Here is an 18,502-nt window from a genome sequence, read left to right on the forward strand (position 1 = left end):
TGATCCTGTGACATTCTTTTCAACACCAAAAAATGCAATTTGTCTTATAGAGCAAGAGATTTCTTCAATAAGTCTGGAGAAGAGCTGGTTCAGTTGTCATAGGAACTTGGTACTCATAGGAAATAAAGTAAAAATGTAGAACATGTACATGGAACAGAACTTAATTCTGTGCTGATAATTCTCCCTCTGCCCCAGCATCCTACATGAAGGAGACTTTCTGTCAGAAAGGTTATATAAACAGAGAGGTGTTACCTAGAATATGAATCCCCTAAGGGGTCAGACTAGGAATGCCAAGGAGAAAATACTTTGCTGATGGGGTCAAGACAAATCCATCATTCTGTAAATCTACACTGAGTACCTGATATGTATCAGGGACATCTCCACTGGGGACCTAGAGGTGAACAATAATGTGACCTCTACCACATTTAACAAATGCTCTAACAGCAAACAAACATATAAGGCAAATACTCACACAAATGAATAGCTCATAATGTAAGTTTGATAAGTGCTACTCAGGAAAAGCAAGTTTTAAGAAAACATGAAAGAGGGAGTATTATTTAAAGTCTCAGGAGGCTCACCCTCGAGAAATAAGATTTATATGAAGAGGGTATGAATGGAATTTATCCACATGATAGGTGGGGAAAATGTAAATACCATTACCTGAAGGGCACACTCTTTTGTGAGATGCATAGAATAGTAGGATTTCTGAAACCCCAGTAATCAGGTTCACCTGGCTTAGAGGTCTCTAATTTATATTCTAGTCTGCCTCCTAGAAATAATTCATTTAGCTCACACAATATTACAAGTGTTTTGGAATTAGTTGCCAGCTAGTTTTATTAGAGGGATTTCATACTAAAAGCTGTATTTCCAGCTTTTATAGGAAATTAGGAGACAATAACCCTTCATTTCCATAGGATAAGCAGGACTTTAATAGCCCAGATAGCACTTATGTGCATATCAGAAGGTTACCCTTCTCAAAATCCTCTAAAGACCTCTTCTTGGAAACTGTCATTGATAAATATCTATTTCTATGATAAGAATGACATTGCCTCTGAAGTATGACCCTCCTTAAGTGCACAACCTGGCCTACTGTTTTCTGCACCTTGGATGGGGGAATCTGCCTGAACTCAGCCGAGGCTATCACTTTCACAAAGGCATGAGCTAGCAACTTTCCAGAGTCCCCACCACTCTTCTTTGTCCTATGTTCATTCCAACTTGCTCACTGATATGACCTTGCCACCAAAGATATTTATGTTTGGATCCCTGACCTATTATTTTCCAATGAACCACAGGGAGCTAAAGAGATATACCCAAAATCAATCAGTGAGTTGGCAAAAAGTAAAATTCAGGCCTTATATCTCTTGTCTCTCCAGAGCAGGACTCTTTTTTTTTTTTTTTTGCCAAGTTGCCTACCTCTTTCTAAGGAGATGGCTCAAGTTTTCTGGGTTCTCTCTGGCTTAGGTGGATTAGGTGGGAGGGTTGCACTGGAGGTGTTTTGGCTACTTTATGGCTCTAGAAAGAGACACCAGGTCACATACAGGGAATCTGGCAACTGGTTGGCCTGTGCAGCTGCAGAGGGCTAATTTCTACATTGATATAAAATAAAAATGGATAGAAAAAAAATGGCAACTGTGGGATGCAGCACATCTCAATAGCTATAACAAACAGAAATTAACTACAGAGAAGGCAGCCCCTTGACAAGAAAAACAAAGCAGTGAAGATACATACAAGTATGATGGCGCATACAAGTATGATGGATCGTAGTTTGCAGACAGGCTCAGCTACTTAGTGAGGCCCTCCACAACTTAGAGAGACCCTGTTTCAAAATAATAAAAAATCAGTCAGGCGGTGCAGCTTGGAGGTAGAATGCCCCTGGATTCCATCCCCAGACCCCCCCCCCCACAAAAAAGATACATACGAACAAAAACACAAAAAAGGGAACCACATTGAAATAAAATCTAACAGTCATAATGCGAGATCGATAGCAAAGAGCCTGAGCACATGACTGACCTGGTGTGCGAACCAAGTCTGCCGGCTCCGCAGCCCCAAGAAATCCCAGCAAGAAAACCAGGAACTTGAGGTGAAGTAAGTGGCAGCAGAACTCTAACATCTTAATTGACCATCACCATGCTGCAGGGATGGAGAGAAAAAAAATCCAAAAGCTGGTGTGCTCACCAGAACTGGGCACCCACAGTAGTGCATTGTGCCCTCCAGAGACCTGGGCCCACAGGACAGTAAGGTAAGTGCATATCTCAGAGGGGTAATATTCAGAATTTACAAAGAGCTTAAAAGACTTTACACTAGTAAAACAAATATCCCAATCAAGAAATGGACAACTGAATTGAATAGACACTTCATAAAAGAAGAGATACAAATAGCCAATAGATACATGAAAAAATGTTCAACATCATTAGCAATCAGCAAGATGCAAATCAAAACTACACTGAAATTCCATCTAACTCTAGTCAGAGTGGCAAGCATAAAGAAGTCAAATAACAAAATTTGGCAAGGATGTGGGGAAAGAGGAACTCTTCTACACCTATGGTGGGAGTGAAAACTGGTTTAGCTGTTATGGAGATCAGTGTGGAGATTCCTTAGAAAACTGGGAATGAATCCACCATATGATCTGGCTATACCACTCCTGGGTATCTTTCCAAAGGGGCTGAAATCAGAGAACTACAGTAACATATGCATACCCGTGTTCATAGGAGCACAATTCACAATAGCCAAACTATGGAACCATCAACAGATGAACTACGAAATTATGGGAAATACACACAATGGAATTCTACTCAGCAATAAAGAAGAACATAATTGTGTCATTGGTAAGAAGATGGAAAGACCTGGAGAATATTATGTTAAGTGAGATTAGCCAAGCAAAGAAAGAGAAGAGACATATGTTTTCTATAATTTGCTCAAGCTAGGGAGTATTAGGGATACCAGAGGGACTCCAAACAATGGAGAAACCTCCTTGAATCCAGGAAGGAAGGGTAGAGGAGGAAGAAGGCTGAGGTTCATTAATGGAAGAGCTACACAATGCGAATATAACATTGCTAACCTGAACACTCCATATCAGGAGGGAGGGAAATGGGGAAGTGGGGGGCATCAAGTACTGGGCAAATATATGTCATTGTCAACATGATCCACATTATGATGTGACACCAGAGTGCACCAATAAAAATAAATGTAAAAATAATGTGTGGATAAAAATGTAAAACAATTAAAAACCTAAAAGCTGGGAAATTCACTTGATTTACTTTTGAAAACTATCATTATATTAAATGATGTTGCACACACCATTTATATGCTCCCACAGCCCCAGAATCCTTGAATATTGTTCTAATTTTGGCAAGTGTCTTGTCAGGTGGAGCACATTTCTCAGTCACTCAAATGTAGGGCCCTCTGCCCTCTTCTTCTGCTCCACAGGTAATCAGATGTTTTATGGAGTAAACATTGACATATAAAAATGACAATTGGCACTATTCTTAATTTAACCAAGGCTCTTCTATCCAGAATGTAACTAACAGATTCACTTGGAGAGATTTTCCAAAATTTCAATAACCAGTCACTCCTGAGTACTACCCAAGTGGAATTTACTTGGATGGGACCTGGGCATGTTTTTTTTCCATTTGTAGATATTCTATGTGAACCTCTGATTCAGAGCTACTGTGTATGGGTTATGTATGGATATTAAAAAGTCTGCCTTAATATCCTGGACATTTGTGGACATAATTTGATGAGCAACTTTGGGAATGATTTTATTTTTATTACTTCTGGCCTCCATATTTGCAGAAGATGAGCTGGGTCAAAGGCCAGACCCCTTTAAAATTATTTTCATTATGCTTTGAAAATTTACATTCCTACACAGGCACATCAGTTCATACTCATCTGAAATTCTAGTTCATATCATATTTTACAGTCACTTCTGCTTTTCCACCATGGCTAAAACATAAACATACATGATCACTTTCTTTTTTTAAAATTAAAAATTTGCATTTCTAATACAAAATCAACCCCTCAACCACAACATACACATCTCGTTTGCCCAATCTTGGACTTCATTCATTAAATCAAACCAAGCCATAGAGAAAAGCATGTCTTCACCTGTGTACTTCCAAGTGTCCAGCAGAGGACAGCATTATAACAGGAAAATCTATTTCCACTGGAGGCTGTTGGGCCACTGATGAGATACCGCAGGATTTGTACAGATAGAAACCATACCAAATAGTTGTCAGAAACCAATACTATATATAGTTGTCTTTTCCTCTGAAATATTGGAAATGGGGAAAAAAGAATCATCCACAACCTGAGAAGACTAAACTCACAGAACAGAGGTCGAACAATGTTTTCTTTTTTTTTCTTTCTTTTCTTTTCTTTCTTTCTTTCTCTCTTTCTTTCTTTCTTTCTTTCTTTCTTTCTTTCTTTCTTTCTTTCTTTCTTTCTTCTTTCTCTTCTTTCTTTCTTTCTTTCTTTCTTTCTTTCTTTCTTTCTCTCCTTCCTTCCTTCCTTCCTTCCTTCCTTCCTTCCTTCCTTCCTTCCTTCTTCCTTCCTTCCTTTCTTTCTTTTTTGGTGGTACCGGGGTTCCTGGAAACCCTTCTACCTCCGGGCTACACTCCCAGACCTATTTTATATTTTTTTATTTGGAAATGGGGTCTCTTAAGCCAGCGCCACTGGCTTCAAACCTGCGCAATCCTCCTGTTTCTGCCTGCCAAGCACGGGGATTACAAGCTGCGCCACCACACCCAGCCAGTTTTTTCTTTTCCAATCTTTGTACTTTGCTAGGCCAGTTTCTGGGAGACTCAGAAAGGCATGAAGGAGTCCCTACTCCTAGGGTTCTATGTTCCTTCTTTTTCTGTGAGAACCCTTAGGACTCTGTACACTTTTCCAATCCCAAAGCCTAATTCTCCACTCTGGCTACAGGCCAGAGCTGAGAGTAACCATTTCCACTGATGTTTCCCCTAGGCAAGAGGTAGGGAGGTTGAGTAGGGGGAGGGAGGAGGATCGTGCTCAGGCTTTGCACCTGGGAGACGCTCCACCTGGTGCTGCCCCATCACCCATCTATGAGAAGACCCTCCCATCCTGCAGCTGAGATGAGTGTCCTGCAGTCAAAACCTTTGTGCTTTGCTGAACATCTGTGCTAAGGATGCACCTCACTTCTTCCCTGGGAAGGAAGTGGCAGAGAGAGAGACCAGCCTAATTTGGCTCCCATTTGTGTCAAAATGCAAGGTATTCATTGATGAAATGCTTGCTGTGCTGCATGGGTGGATTCGAGCTCAATTCTGGACCTAAGGGGTGGGCAGGAAGTGGAACAGCCAACAATGGTGTGGTAGATGAATGAGCAGGTGCAAGGGGTCAGCTGGCTGGTGGCAAGGTTATGAGGATGAGTTGCTGCAGCTCACCTTGGGGCCCTAGACAGATAGCTTTTATACTCTCACCTGAAGAAAAGACATTTCTTTTAACATTTTTGTCCTTTACATTGTTTTACATTTTTATAAATAGGTATCTATTTTCTGTTGCTATGACAAAATATTCAAGATCAGCTACTTTTTAAAGAAAAGAGGTTTAGATGAATCTCAGTTCTGAAAGCTGGAGAGCATGGTGATGGCATTGGCTTACTTTCAGAGGTTCCAGATGAAAGGGCTTCATGGCAGGTGCCATCGCAGTGGTTGGAACATCTTCAGAAGACTTCACATAGTAAAATAGGAACCCAGAAACCTGAGGAGTACCAAACCCACTTTTTTTTTTTTTTTTGGTGGGACTGGGGGTGGAACCCAGAGGCTTTCTACCTCCGGGCTATACTCCCAGACTCATTTTCTATTTTATTTGGAAACAGGGTCTCACTAAATTGCTGAGAGCCTCACTAAGTAGCTGAGGCTAGCTTCGAACCTGCGTGATACTCCTGTCTCAGCCTCCCAAGCGCGGGGATTACAAGCATACGCCACCACGCCATGCTCCAAACCCACATTTTATTTCTTAAGTAATAACCTGCTCTTATAGGAAATGGCCTGGTTCTATGAGAACTAAATAAATCTCTTCTAAGGGTGATACTCCTAACAACCTAATTACTCCTTCTAGGACCACATCTTAAAGGTTCCACCAACACTGAACAAAGACACACTAGGACCAAGTATCTATCACAGGTATTCAACCAAATAGCAGGGATAATGGGATGAAGGGTGAGCATCTGCCAGCTTTCTGTCTATTTAACTATCTATATATCCGTCAGCTTTTAGGACTGTTTACCTATAATTGTCCTTGAAACTTTATTAATCTCCTGACCCTTTTATGTATGAGAAGCAATTTAATTAATAAATGCTTTCAATGAGTTTAAGTTGGGCTTTTTAGTACATGCAATAAAGTCTTGATTAAAATAATTGCCACATCTGACCCTTTATATTCTATCTATATTCTAAAATGATAATTTACATGGTCCACAGTAGTTTTACCTATATCAATCTTCTCTCCTTTAGTAGATGACACACACTTAATGCCTAGTGTAGATTTTCACATTGAATATAATACACATATAAAACAAGATATGCATGTATATGCATATAAATTATATCAGGTAAATTTCCACAAACTCATCACACTTGTGTAATTGGCACCCAGATCAAGAAACAGAACGGTAGCAGCTTTGCAGAAGCATCCTGAGTTCAACTCCAAGCCCTGCCCACTGCCTCCTTCCTCCCCACCTATACTCAGTGATAACGAGCATCCTGACTCTAACAGCATTTATTACTTTTTTTAAGTTTTGCGCTTGACATTAACAGAATCATGTACTCTTACCCGAGGCTTCTTTTCTACGCAGTATGTTTGTGAAACTCCTCTCTGTTGCGTGTGGCTGTGGTTTGCTCATTATCAGAGATGCAAATTCATTCATTGTGTGAATGTGTCCTGATTTATTATCCATTTTACTGTTGCTGAGCATGAGATAGTGTGTTAATCTGCACAGACTGCAATAGCAAGGGACCAGATCTCTCAGCATGGCATTTTATCACTGGTTTGGAGACCAGAGGTTTTGGATGAAAGTGTGGGCTGATTCCATTTCTGGTGAGGATGCTCTGTCTGGCTTGTCAACAGTCGCCTCCTGACTGTTTTCTCATATGGTCTTTCTTCTGTGCATGTGGTGTGGGGGGAGGGTGTAGAATAGCTGATGTTTCTTTTTTTTGGTAAGAACACCAATTCTACTCAAATCAGACTCTACCTGAATTACCTATTTAACCTTAGACTCTGCCCACAAATACGTGTGGAGGCTGTCTTCAGCATAGGAATTTAGCTGTGTGTCATTTAGTAAATGATCATTTAGTAAATGGTCTCTAGTTTGAGATTATTAAAATTGTTTTCCTGATTATTTTAGAACATGTCTTTTAATGAGAACATGAATGCATTATTTTTGGGTATATACCTAAGAGTAGATTTGCTGTGAAAGAATTCCTTATGTTAACTTTAGTAGTCATTCTAAAAATGTTTCCAAAGTCATTGCACCAATTGCCTCCTGGAAGCAGAGTAAGGATTATTCTGTAGAGCTGTCAATACTTGGTATTGGGGCTGCTGTCCTTTGGTTCTTATTCATGACTGCAGATTACCTTGAATAGTTTTACTAAATGCAACAATTGTTTTATAGTAGTGCTGCTCCAAATAAGCCACTCAATGTGGAAAAAAGCACCACTGGTGATATGTGTATCATCTTGACTACTAGTTAGGTGACCCAGCATGGTCTTTATCAAATGATCAAATCCTTGAACCTCTGGAAACTTGTTCTTTTTTACTCTCTGATCTCCAGACAGCAATCACATTATGTTGGCCCTTGCCGAGGACCTTCTGATGCTTTGATATAATGAGGTGGTCAGACTCCTGGGACCAGGTCTAGGATTGGTGATGCAGAGAGTCTGTGGGAAACAATGACCTTGTGGTGGATTGCAGGGATGAGGGCGATACTACTCATGGCCATGCATGGGGTGTATTTGCATACACATTTTTATAGGTTCCTACCATTTCTCAATGCAAAGAAACGTCTCTATTTCACATTTGTGTTTTCTTGGGGTCTTTCTCCTTCCCACTTATTCACTCCCACTTTCTCTGTCTAAGTAGTTCTCACTGCTCCACTGATCTGCTTCCACATTGCTGCTGTTGTCTCCTCCCATCTGGTGGTGCACATTGTAGTGTACCTTAAGAATCTTAATTTACTGTGTGTGTGTGTGTGTGTGTGTGTGTGTGTGTGTTTACTTCAGCACTGCACTTCCAGCCCTATTTTAATTTTTATTTTGAAACAAGGTTGCACTAAGTTGCTGAGGCAGGCCTTGAACCCGGGATCCTCCTGTCTCTGACTCCCAAGAACTGGTATTACAGGCATAAACCAACATGCCCAGCTTTACTGTCTCTTTAGAAGAAATTGTGGAGAGAATAGAAATTGCCTGTTGCCCTTTCTTTTTATAGTAAGTAGTGGAATTGCCTTTTTTTTAAAAAATCAACATTGTAAAAACAAGATTTCCCTATTTTTTTTGCAGCTACATTGCATTCCAGAGTATGATCACTCAATAAATTATTTAACCACTTACTAGTGTTGGTCAATCAGATTTTTTTACTATAATTAATTTCACTGAGGTGAGAATCCAATAAATATATAATCTGGGATCACTCAAAATTATTCCTATGGAAACAATGTTTTCAATTACAGATTTTATTATTATGTAGGTATGCCAAAGCCAAGAGACCAAGAGATGATTGCTGTTAAAAAGAGAGTTTGTTACTCACAGTTCCCAACACCAGGGCTATGCTGTGTCTGTGGGTGAGGGGGCATACATGGATGGATTGGGGTCATTTAGCAGGTGTGGGGTAGTGAACAAGAGACTTAGTGTTGTTTTCATGGGAGGAAAGAGGTGAGGTGGGATAGTCAGGCTAAGGACTGGCTAGTTTGAGTAATTTCCATGGACTCTGGGTCACATGGGATGCTCTATCTGGTACCTGGTCCTGGAGTGATTATGGCAGATGGTTAATGATCCAGTGTATAAAAGCCTGATAAAAGAGGTAGCTGGAGTTTTGGGCTCTGGATTGGTTAGTTTTTGTATGGAAGGAATCCTTACAGGTATGTGATTCCTATCTCTAGGAATTTGTTAACCCTGAGAGGGACTGTTTCTCCATGGTCACCAAGGGCTCAAATGTCAAAGTATCAGAAAAGAGGAAAAGCATTGCCAATGAAAATCCAGGATAAAGGAGATGAACCTTGTCAACATTAGTTTAGATTTTACCAAATTGCCCCCAAGAAAGTTTGTATACCTTTATATTCTTGCCAATATTTGGCACTAATACCTGAAAAGTAGTGGTAAAAATACTCAGAAGTTCAATAGATGTCATTGGGGTATCTGATTTGAGTTTTCACACCTTGATATGCATTCTAATGGTTTGTTAAAATTGCATTTGGCTTGCATCTCTCTGATTGCTAACAATGTTGAATGCCTTTCCATACATTTATTTGCCATTTGTATTTCTTCTTTCGTAAATTGTCTATTTAACCCACTTGTCCATTTTTTAATTGGGTTATTTGTTTTTTTGGCAGTGAGTTTCTTGAGTTCTCTCTATATTTTAGATATTAGTCCTTTATCAGAAGAGTAGCTGGCAAAGATTTCCCATTTTGTTGTCTCCCTCTGGAAGTTCTTGATAGTTTTATTTGCTGCACAGAATCTCTTCAGTTTATTGCAATCCCATGTATTGATTCTCATTTTAATTCCTTGTGTATTGGGGGTCTTATTGAGGAAGTTTTTACCCACATCTATGTGTTGGAGTGTTGGTCCTATGCCACCTTCAAATAGCTGCAAATTCTGTGGTCTAATTTCCAGGTCTTTGATCCATCTTGAATTGACTCTTGTGCAGGGCGAGAAAGTGGGGTTTATTTCCATTTTTCTGCATATGGATAACCAGTTTTGCCAACACCATTTGTTGAAGATGCTATCTTTTCCCCAGTGTATATTTTTGGTGCATTTATCAAAAATAAATTGACTGTAATTAGATGGATTTGTTTATGAGTCTTCTTTCTGCTACATTGGTCTATGTTTCTGATTTTGTGACAATACCATGCTGTTTTTATTACTATGACTTTGTAGTATAGTGTGAAGTCAGGTATTGTGATGCCTCCTGCATGATTTATTGTTGCTGAGAACTACTTTGGCTACCATGCATTTTTTTTTGTTCCAAATGAATTTAAGTATTATTTTCTACATCTGTGAAGAATGACCTTGGTAATTTAATGGGTATTGCATGGAATCTAGAGATTATTTTTGGAAGAATGGTAATTTGATATTTATTCTGCCTATTAAAGCATGGGAGGTTCTTCCATTTTCTTAGATCTTAAATTTCTTTTTTCAGTGTTTTATAATTTTTCCTTGTAGAGGTCTTTTACCTTCTTGGTTAGGTTGAGCCTAAGTATTTTATTGTTTTGGGGACTATAGTGAATGGAAATGTTTTCTGAATTTCCTTTTGTGTGGATTTATGATTGGTGTACAAAAGTATTCTGATTTTTTACATTGATTTTTGTATCCAGATACTTTGCTGAAATTTTTATCAGTTCTAAAAGCCTTTTGGTCTCTGGTCTAATTTCCAAGTCTTTGATCCATCTTGAATTGACTCTTGTGCAGGGTGAGAAAGTGGGATTAATTTCCAATTTTCCGCATATGGTTAACCAGTTTTGCATCATGTCATCTGTAAATAGAGATAGTTCAGTTCTTTTTTTTTTTCCTATTTGTACACCTCTGATTTACTTCTCTTGCCTTATTGCTCTGGCTAGAGTCTCATTGAAAATGAGTGATGATAATGCAACTACTTTGTCAAATAGTGTGGATGACTCTCAGAAGAATGGAAATGAATCTACCCAATTATTACCACTTCTGAGTAACTACCCAAAAGAATGTAAACCAAACTACCAGAGTAATGCAGGCATTACAAAACTACAAATGTAATTACAAAATTACAATGGATTACAAAACTACGGTCTATGTACAAAATAGAATTCTACTCAGCCATTAAGAACAAAATTGTGTTATTTGCAGAAAAATGGATGGAACTGTAGAACATTGTGCTAATTGAGACTAGTTGTTTTTAACAAAAAGTGAAAAATCAAATGTTCTTTCTAATATATAGAATCTAGGGAGAAAATGGGATATAGGGAGGGACTCTAGACAAAGGGGGAGAAACCTTAGATGACTGAAGAAGATGGCCTGAGGAAAATGGGAGGGGTGAGGGAGAAAAAAACACCTCTGCTGGGGTTCATCCTGGCGTCCAGCCTCAACTGGTCCAGGCATCTTGAAGGAGATGAGGGTCAGTGAAATTGAAGAACGAGAGATGCCATGCTTAGTAGCAGGGGAAAGTCATCTCTGCTTATGCCTTCGAATATACTTTATTTATACATGAGTCTCATGGATTACAGAAAGTCACATCATATGTATTTTGTTCTTTATTTAGTTTTTCAAAACCACATTATGTTACATTGTTTTTCATTTAGTTTTTCATTAACCTGAGTTCCACATAGCAGGCATACCTCACAGCCACCTGTTTTTACTGTTTTTTTAAATTAATTTCTTATTAGGTGACCTATAAAACTTAATACTGTGATAAGCTACTAAAGTTTATCACACATGATAAACTTTAACTGCACTTATCCTCTATCTTAACTACTAAATGCTAGACTTACTGTCTTCACTTTTAAATTAACTGCAAACTTTATGTAATATTTTAATCACTAGGTACGGAACTTATTCTATTTCTCATACATATAGTATCTACACTTAATTTTCTATAACACCTATTAAATTGTTTACTAAGAGAATTTTTTATGCTTTAGTGAGCAGGCACTAAGAAGGAACTTTCCATTCCTAGGGTTTAGTACATATGGCAGGCATGGGGAGATATGGCGATCCAGGGGATGCGATGGAGGTCTCCCAGGTTTCATCTGCATTACCTTCTAAAGTCTGAAAGCTTAAGCAAGCTCACAACACAGTTTAGCAGGCAAACACCAAGAAATAACATGAAGTTTTTAGATTTAGTTGTCAGATGTACTTCTCTAGCTGCTGGGCACTTTTCCTCAAATGATAGGCTTATTAGAAGCCTATTCCTCTTTTAATAATCCATATTCGGACTTCTGGGAAGATGGCGACTGAGAAAAGCGGGGCTTAAGAGCCCCGCTAACAACCAATCTCCATTACCACAAAATCAGCGCCTTTCATAGCCAGAAAACACCATCACCAGAGAAACAAAAAAACCACCAGGCTCCAGAGAGAAAGCGGACTGAGAACAGAGCTCAGAGCCACAGAGGAGACACACCGGCCTCACACCCGAGGACACGGCAGCAGCGCCATACTGCCGGCGGCAGCATCGAATTCATCGGACGGCTACAGCAAGCCAAGGTGAGCCGCTGCGGAACAGCCAGGTGAGATCTTTCGGCGCAGAAAGTATTTAAAGCTCCCAGTGGCTGAGCTCAGCACACGCTGCAGGGACTCAAAGTGGAACTCAAAACCAGAGAAGAAAAAATACGCCAGCCTCACGGCCAAGGGCGTGGCAGTGGCGCCATATTGCCACCGGCGGCAGCAGCAGTGAATTCACCGAGTCCAGTACCAGTACAGCTACATCTGCGTACTCAAGAACAGTGAGTCAAATTGCGGTCCACAGAGGAGAAATCCCAGTACTGTACTCCCTGGGACTTGACTCAGTGGGGGAGTGGCGGTGACAGAGATATCACACCATAGGAGAACGTGCAACCTGGCAACCCCCATAGTCTAAAGCAGCCTCTATTGACTCCCTGGGTCGGAGATTCTGTGATACAACCCAGTAAAGGCGTAGTGGGGTCTGAGATACTACAGACTCGAGATCCAGAGCACCTTAAGTGAAGGCATAGTGACCCAAGGGAAGAACCCAGAGAAGGCACAAACTTCTGAAATCATGGGAAAGAAGAATAATACTGGAGCAATGAATGCTCACAACCCCACAACATCAGAACCCGATAAAACAGAAAATCAGAGATTTCTAGAAGATCAAATCAGGAAAATAACTGTAGAAATAATAGAGGTGCTTCGAAAAGAACTCAGAGAGAGCCAAAAAGAGATAAAGGATGCAATTAATGAAGTAAAGGCCTCAATTCAAAGCACAAACAACCGATTAGACCACATGGAGAACAGAATCTCGCTCTTAGAAGATGATCATTCCAAAAATGAACGCATAGTTTCTAATCTAGAAAAAAATATCCAACAGCAGGAATCTGATATTGAAGAAATATGGGCCCATTTTAAGAGAGCTAACCTAAGAATAATTGGAATAGAGGAGGGAAAAGAAAGTGATACCAAAGGGATCAACAATCTCTTCAAGGAAGTAATAGACGAAAATTTTCCAAACATAGAGCAAGAGGTTGATACACAGGTCCAGGAAACTTATAGAACTCCCTTTATACAGGATTGGAGAAAAGGATCTCCACGCCACATAATTGTCAAAATGACCAATGTGGAAGCCAAGCAGAGAATCTTAAAGGCAACAAAAACAAAGGGCCAAGTGACATTCAGAGGCAAACCAATTAGAATTACTCCAGACTTCCCAAACCAAGTCATGAGAGCCAGAAGGGCTTGGAGTAACATATTCCAAACTCTGAAAGAAAACAACTTCCAGCCAAAAATTTCCTACCCAGCAAAACTTTCTATCAAATTAGATGGAAAAATAAGAAGCTTCCATGGCAAACAGAAACTGAAGGAATTTATGTCTTCAAAACCAGCGCTAGAGAAAATACTCAAAGATATTAACTACAAAGAAGAAATAGGTAACACACACCAGAACCAGAGAAACAAGATTTTCCATCCAACAGACAACTAAGATTGGTTATCTGTGGAGATTCATTATTTATGTTAGTCTTTTACCTATCTCTAAATTGTATTGTTTGCCTTTATTGTTGATAATTTTTAGGATTTCTAGTTGGAATATTAATATACCTTCAGATATAGCATTTGGAAATACTTTATCCAATTCTATTAGTAACTTTTAACTCTGTTTACATTGTCTTTGGATATACAATATGTTTTTTAATTTTTAGGGAGTTTGTATACTCTTCTGTTGCCTGTGCCATTGAAATCATATCCAAGAAATCACTGCCAATTTTAATGTTGTGAGGTTTTATGACCCATATTTTCTCCTAAAAGTTTATAGTCTTAAGATTTATATTTAGGTCTTTTATCTATTTTGAGTTAATACTTGTATGTGGGATTAGGTAAGGGTCCAATTTTATTCTTTTCCATGTAATTATTATTTTTCAACAATATTTAGTTAAAAGATTATTATTTCCACCACCAAAGGTTCGTGGAAACCTTGTCAAAAATAACTTGACAATATAGGGAAGAATTTAGCTCTAGGCTTGTATTTAACTCCAATGGTTTATATATCTGCCTTTAGAACAGTACTACACTGTTTCAATTATTGTAGCTTTATATGGTTTAAAATCAGAAAATATATATCTTCTAGCTTTGTTCTTTTTCAAGATCGTTGTGGGTACCTAGAGTCCATATTCCATATTAGGATAGATTTTTTTTCTGAAAAATAAATATATAAATATATGATAGTTTCACCTAAAAAAACAGAAAAAAAATATCCTCTGATAAGAAAGAAAGCAAAAAGAAATATTGAAATGTTATCTTTAAGTCATCCAAAGCTTGGTATCAGACAAATGAAACTGTTATGTAAGATTATCATGTTTAATTTTTGATAAATTGCTATAATACTAGATGTCAACCACTAAGCCAAGCAGGGGAAGGAGGGATGGGGAGAGAATGGGGTGGGGATCGGGTGGGGGCAGACTGGGTGATGTGTGCATGTTTGTCTACAAAAGTTTGTATCCCATTATGATGTATGAATACAGTGCACCAATAAAATAAAATAAAAAAATAATCCATATTCCTATCACTGACCCTCTGCAATTTCCTTTCTTTTCTGATTATCCTGATTCTCTCTTTCCCATTTGGAACAATCTTAGGATAAGCTCTTCTTCATACAAAAATGCTTTCTTATTCTCACCATATTTCCTTTCTTTCACACTTAGACATTTATTATATCTGTCCTTTGTTCTGACATATTCATTTCTTAGCCACGTGGCACCTCCCTGTTTGGGAAGCGCACATACTGGGTATAAAGGTCTAGAATCTTCCTAGCCTTCAGCTCTATTGTATTGGGCAGTATTAGCTGCTCATCAACTAGGCTGCTTTGATTTCACACACAAAGTTTATCTTCTCTGTATCTAGGCAGGATCACAAGGAGAGGGGGTAAACAGAGGCATGGTTGCCTCCCTTTTAGGGCTAATGGTTTCAGCTGACTCAATGCTTTTGCTGTAAGTTAATGATTAGAATGAAGGTCAGAGATAGAGGGGAAATCTGCATTTGTAATTACTGTGACTGGAATGCTTCCACTGCATCTGAATTCTGACTAGATTTTATTACCATTTGAGCAAAGCCGAGGGTGTTTAGAGGCTTAGACAAATTACTAAAAATTTTATTTTTCATGGACTCAGTTTTTCTCACAGTCCTGATCTTACATCACCGGAGCAATTCATGTGGAAAGTTAAAAGAATCATTACCAAAAGAATAATAGTTATGAAAGAATACCTAAGAGTGGGGGTGTACTTTGGCCAGAGACAACACTTCCCCTCGGGGCTTCGCTTACTTTAAGCCAGCCAATTTCCTGCGTGGGAAATTATCTTCACACAGATGCCGAGGAAGAGGAAGTAATCTCAGCAAGCAGGTTCAGAATCCTGGGCACAATCCTGCCTTATGTTAGTCCTGCTCTCTTTGCAATAAGTGATCTCATGACTTCAAGTAAATGCCAGGAGGCCTGGGCCATATGATTCCTGGCTAGGCAGTGTCTTCCCAGAAAGAAGTCACCATCAGAGGAGAAGAAAGAATATGAAGAAGGTGGTCAGCAAGTACCTCTACCTCCCAGCCACTTCCTCCTCTAAGAGCCCCAGGCCACCTGTTTCCAACCACCTGTCCTTTTATGAATAGGTCCACATGGCAGCCAGTGACCATTCTTCCTGTCAGCCCTGAGAGTCCAGGAAGGCTCAGTATGATGACTCAGACATATTCTAGGGATGGATGTGGCTGGGCCCAATATTGCAAGCCTGTATTACCACGGCCTCAGGATGCTGAGGAAAGGGGATTTCCAGTTTGAGGCTAGCCTGGGAAACTCAGTGAGACTCTATTCCAAATAAAACATAAAATGGAATCTGGGGGTGGAGTTCAATGGTAGAGTAACCCTTAATTAAATGTATCATATCTCAAAAATGAATGAATGAATGAATGAATGAATTGGAGTACAGGTGAAAAGAAGTCCCAGAAGAGAGGCTATACCAGATCTGGAAAAGCCAGTTAAGTGTGTGCTTAACGCACCCACAATTGGTTTGTCAAAACATTTGTGACTCCAGTAGAGTGGTGAAGAGTGTGGTCATATAATCACACTAGTTTTGTTCAATAATCTGCCATTCCTCTGGTGTGGTGTGACCCCACTCAGGTCCTTGTTCACTCTGCACCTCAAGAGATACTACTGTATACCTCACCAGGTTATTCTGAGCACTAATGTTCCCAACACAGCACACTAAACATGGCTACACTAAGGAAATGTTTGCCAAATGAATGTCTGAGTGGGTAAAATGGAAAATACTAATGAATGGAAACATACTATAGTCAGGAGATTTTCTTTTTGGTGGTACTGGGGTTCCTGGAAACCCTTCTACCTCTGGGCTACACTCCCAGACCTATTTTTGTACTTTTTATATTTGGAAACAGTGTCTCTTAAGCCAGCATGGCTGGCTTAGAACCTGTGGGATCCTCCTGTCTCTGCCTCCTAAGCACGGGTATTACAAGCGTGCGCCACCATGCCTGGCGGTCAGAAGATTTTTAAAATTATAATACCAATTAAATCTAAATCCTCCAGAATTTTTCCTATGCAATTAAAGACATTTATTATTAGTAAATGGGATTATATTGTGTTCAACTGGATTTAAAATCCTTATTTTACTGAACCGTAATTCATAAGAAACATACCTTTTTAAACTGCAAAAGAAACCATTTATTACCATGTCAAAAAATGTGGAATTATCACCACTATCTAATCCCAGAACATTTTCATCACTCCAAAACGTAGCCTCATATCAATTAGAAGCCATTGCTTAGACTTCTCATTCCCCTTCACTAGCACCAAATAACTTGAATATAGTTTTGACTGTAAGGATTTGCCTACTCACAAAACTTCATATACATAGAATCATGAAACCTGTGTCCTTTTGTGTCTTGCTTCTTTTATTTAGCATAATGTTTTCAAGTTTCATCTGAAATATAGCATGTTCTTATGAATGGATAGTATTCTATTTTATGGAGCAAGATTACCTTTATTTATTCATTGAGCAGTTGATGGGCATTTGGGCTGTTTCCATTTTTTTCTGGCTATTTGGAAGAGTGCTATTTGTCTACAAGTTGTGTGTGGTCCGTGTTGTCAGTGGTCTTGAGTACACTCCTAGGATTGTAATTGCTGAGCATGTTTAACTGTTAGAGAATCTGAAAAAAAAAAAAGTCTTGTTTTGCAGACTTCACAGTTTTATAATGGGTGCTTTGTCCCTGTCATACTAGAGTAAGACTATTTCCTTGTTGGTGCATGGAGATGCTCATTATTACTTAGAGTGAATGTGTAGTATTTTCTTACCAACTGTATCAGAGTATATTTAAACAAATTGCTAATGTGGTCCTGTGAAAGGGGCTTTGAGAATCTTCCTTGTGTCTCCAGCAGTTTGGAAGCAACACTTTCCCAAGTGTGCCCAGAGCACTTTGTATCCACTCCTACTTGGTGCCATCGCAAGCATTTTGGTGCCCCTCCCAAACCACCTGCCATGTCTGCTTTATGGTCAGCTCCTTGAGCAGAGGGCCCATGTCTTGCACTTATCTTGTGTCCATGACACTATGGCAAATGTTAAAATAATGAGAGAGTTACCAGATGGATGCCTGATTAGAGCCAAAGATTTTGGAGAGACGGATTTCATTTACTATAAGAATATTCTGTCTCAACTTCCCGTTTTGAAAGATGGTGAGTACCTGTCTTTGTTTTGTGTGTGACAGGAGGATGACCTACTTGGCAGAAATAATACAAGCTAATTTGCACATCAGAAAGAGATTGGGTAAAGTATAAGGTCATATCCAAATTTGAGAACCTGAAACTACTGTAGGAGATACCGGCCCATAGAAGCCAAGAGATGAGCACCTCTGTGGCTATGAGTTGCTTGGGAATTTCCCAACTTGCTCTGAGCTCCCAAAGATATGGTTTGCCTGAAGTCATTCACCTGCTAGTACCTGCCTTTGGGAACCTCAGAGCGCACTGAAATTATAATTCTAGAAGGGAGAGCACCTTATGTAAGATGTTGGATTATTTAATGGCTAACTGTAATTTAACAGCTGGGTAAGAAACGTTCAGATAAGAGAGGTTAAATTCTTGGTGAGCG

At 39.3% G+C, this 18,502-nt stretch overlaps 1 protein-coding gene across 1 annotated transcript in view; it reads left to right on the forward strand.

Moving 5' to 3' along the window:
- Positions 1-2,138: 2,138 nt before the first annotated feature.
- Positions 2,139-18,502, forward strand: part of LOC308268388 (liver carboxylesterase 1F-like) — a gene marked incomplete at both ends in the record, with an annotated part of 46,061 nt that continues 29,697 nt past the window's right edge. The window contains 2 exons of the mRNA XM_080703527.1: positions 2,139-2,239; positions 10,784-10,923. Of these exons, the coding sequence (XP_080559653.1) occupies positions 2,139-2,239; positions 10,784-10,923 (241 nt within the window). The remainder of the gene's footprint in view (positions 2,240-10,783; positions 10,924-18,502) is intronic.

This window comes from Muscardinus avellanarius, assembly GCF_963383645.1.
Source record: "Muscardinus avellanarius genome assembly, chromosome: 10".
NCBI classification, from domain to species: Eukaryota; Metazoa; Chordata; class Mammalia; order Rodentia; family Gliridae; genus Muscardinus; species Muscardinus avellanarius.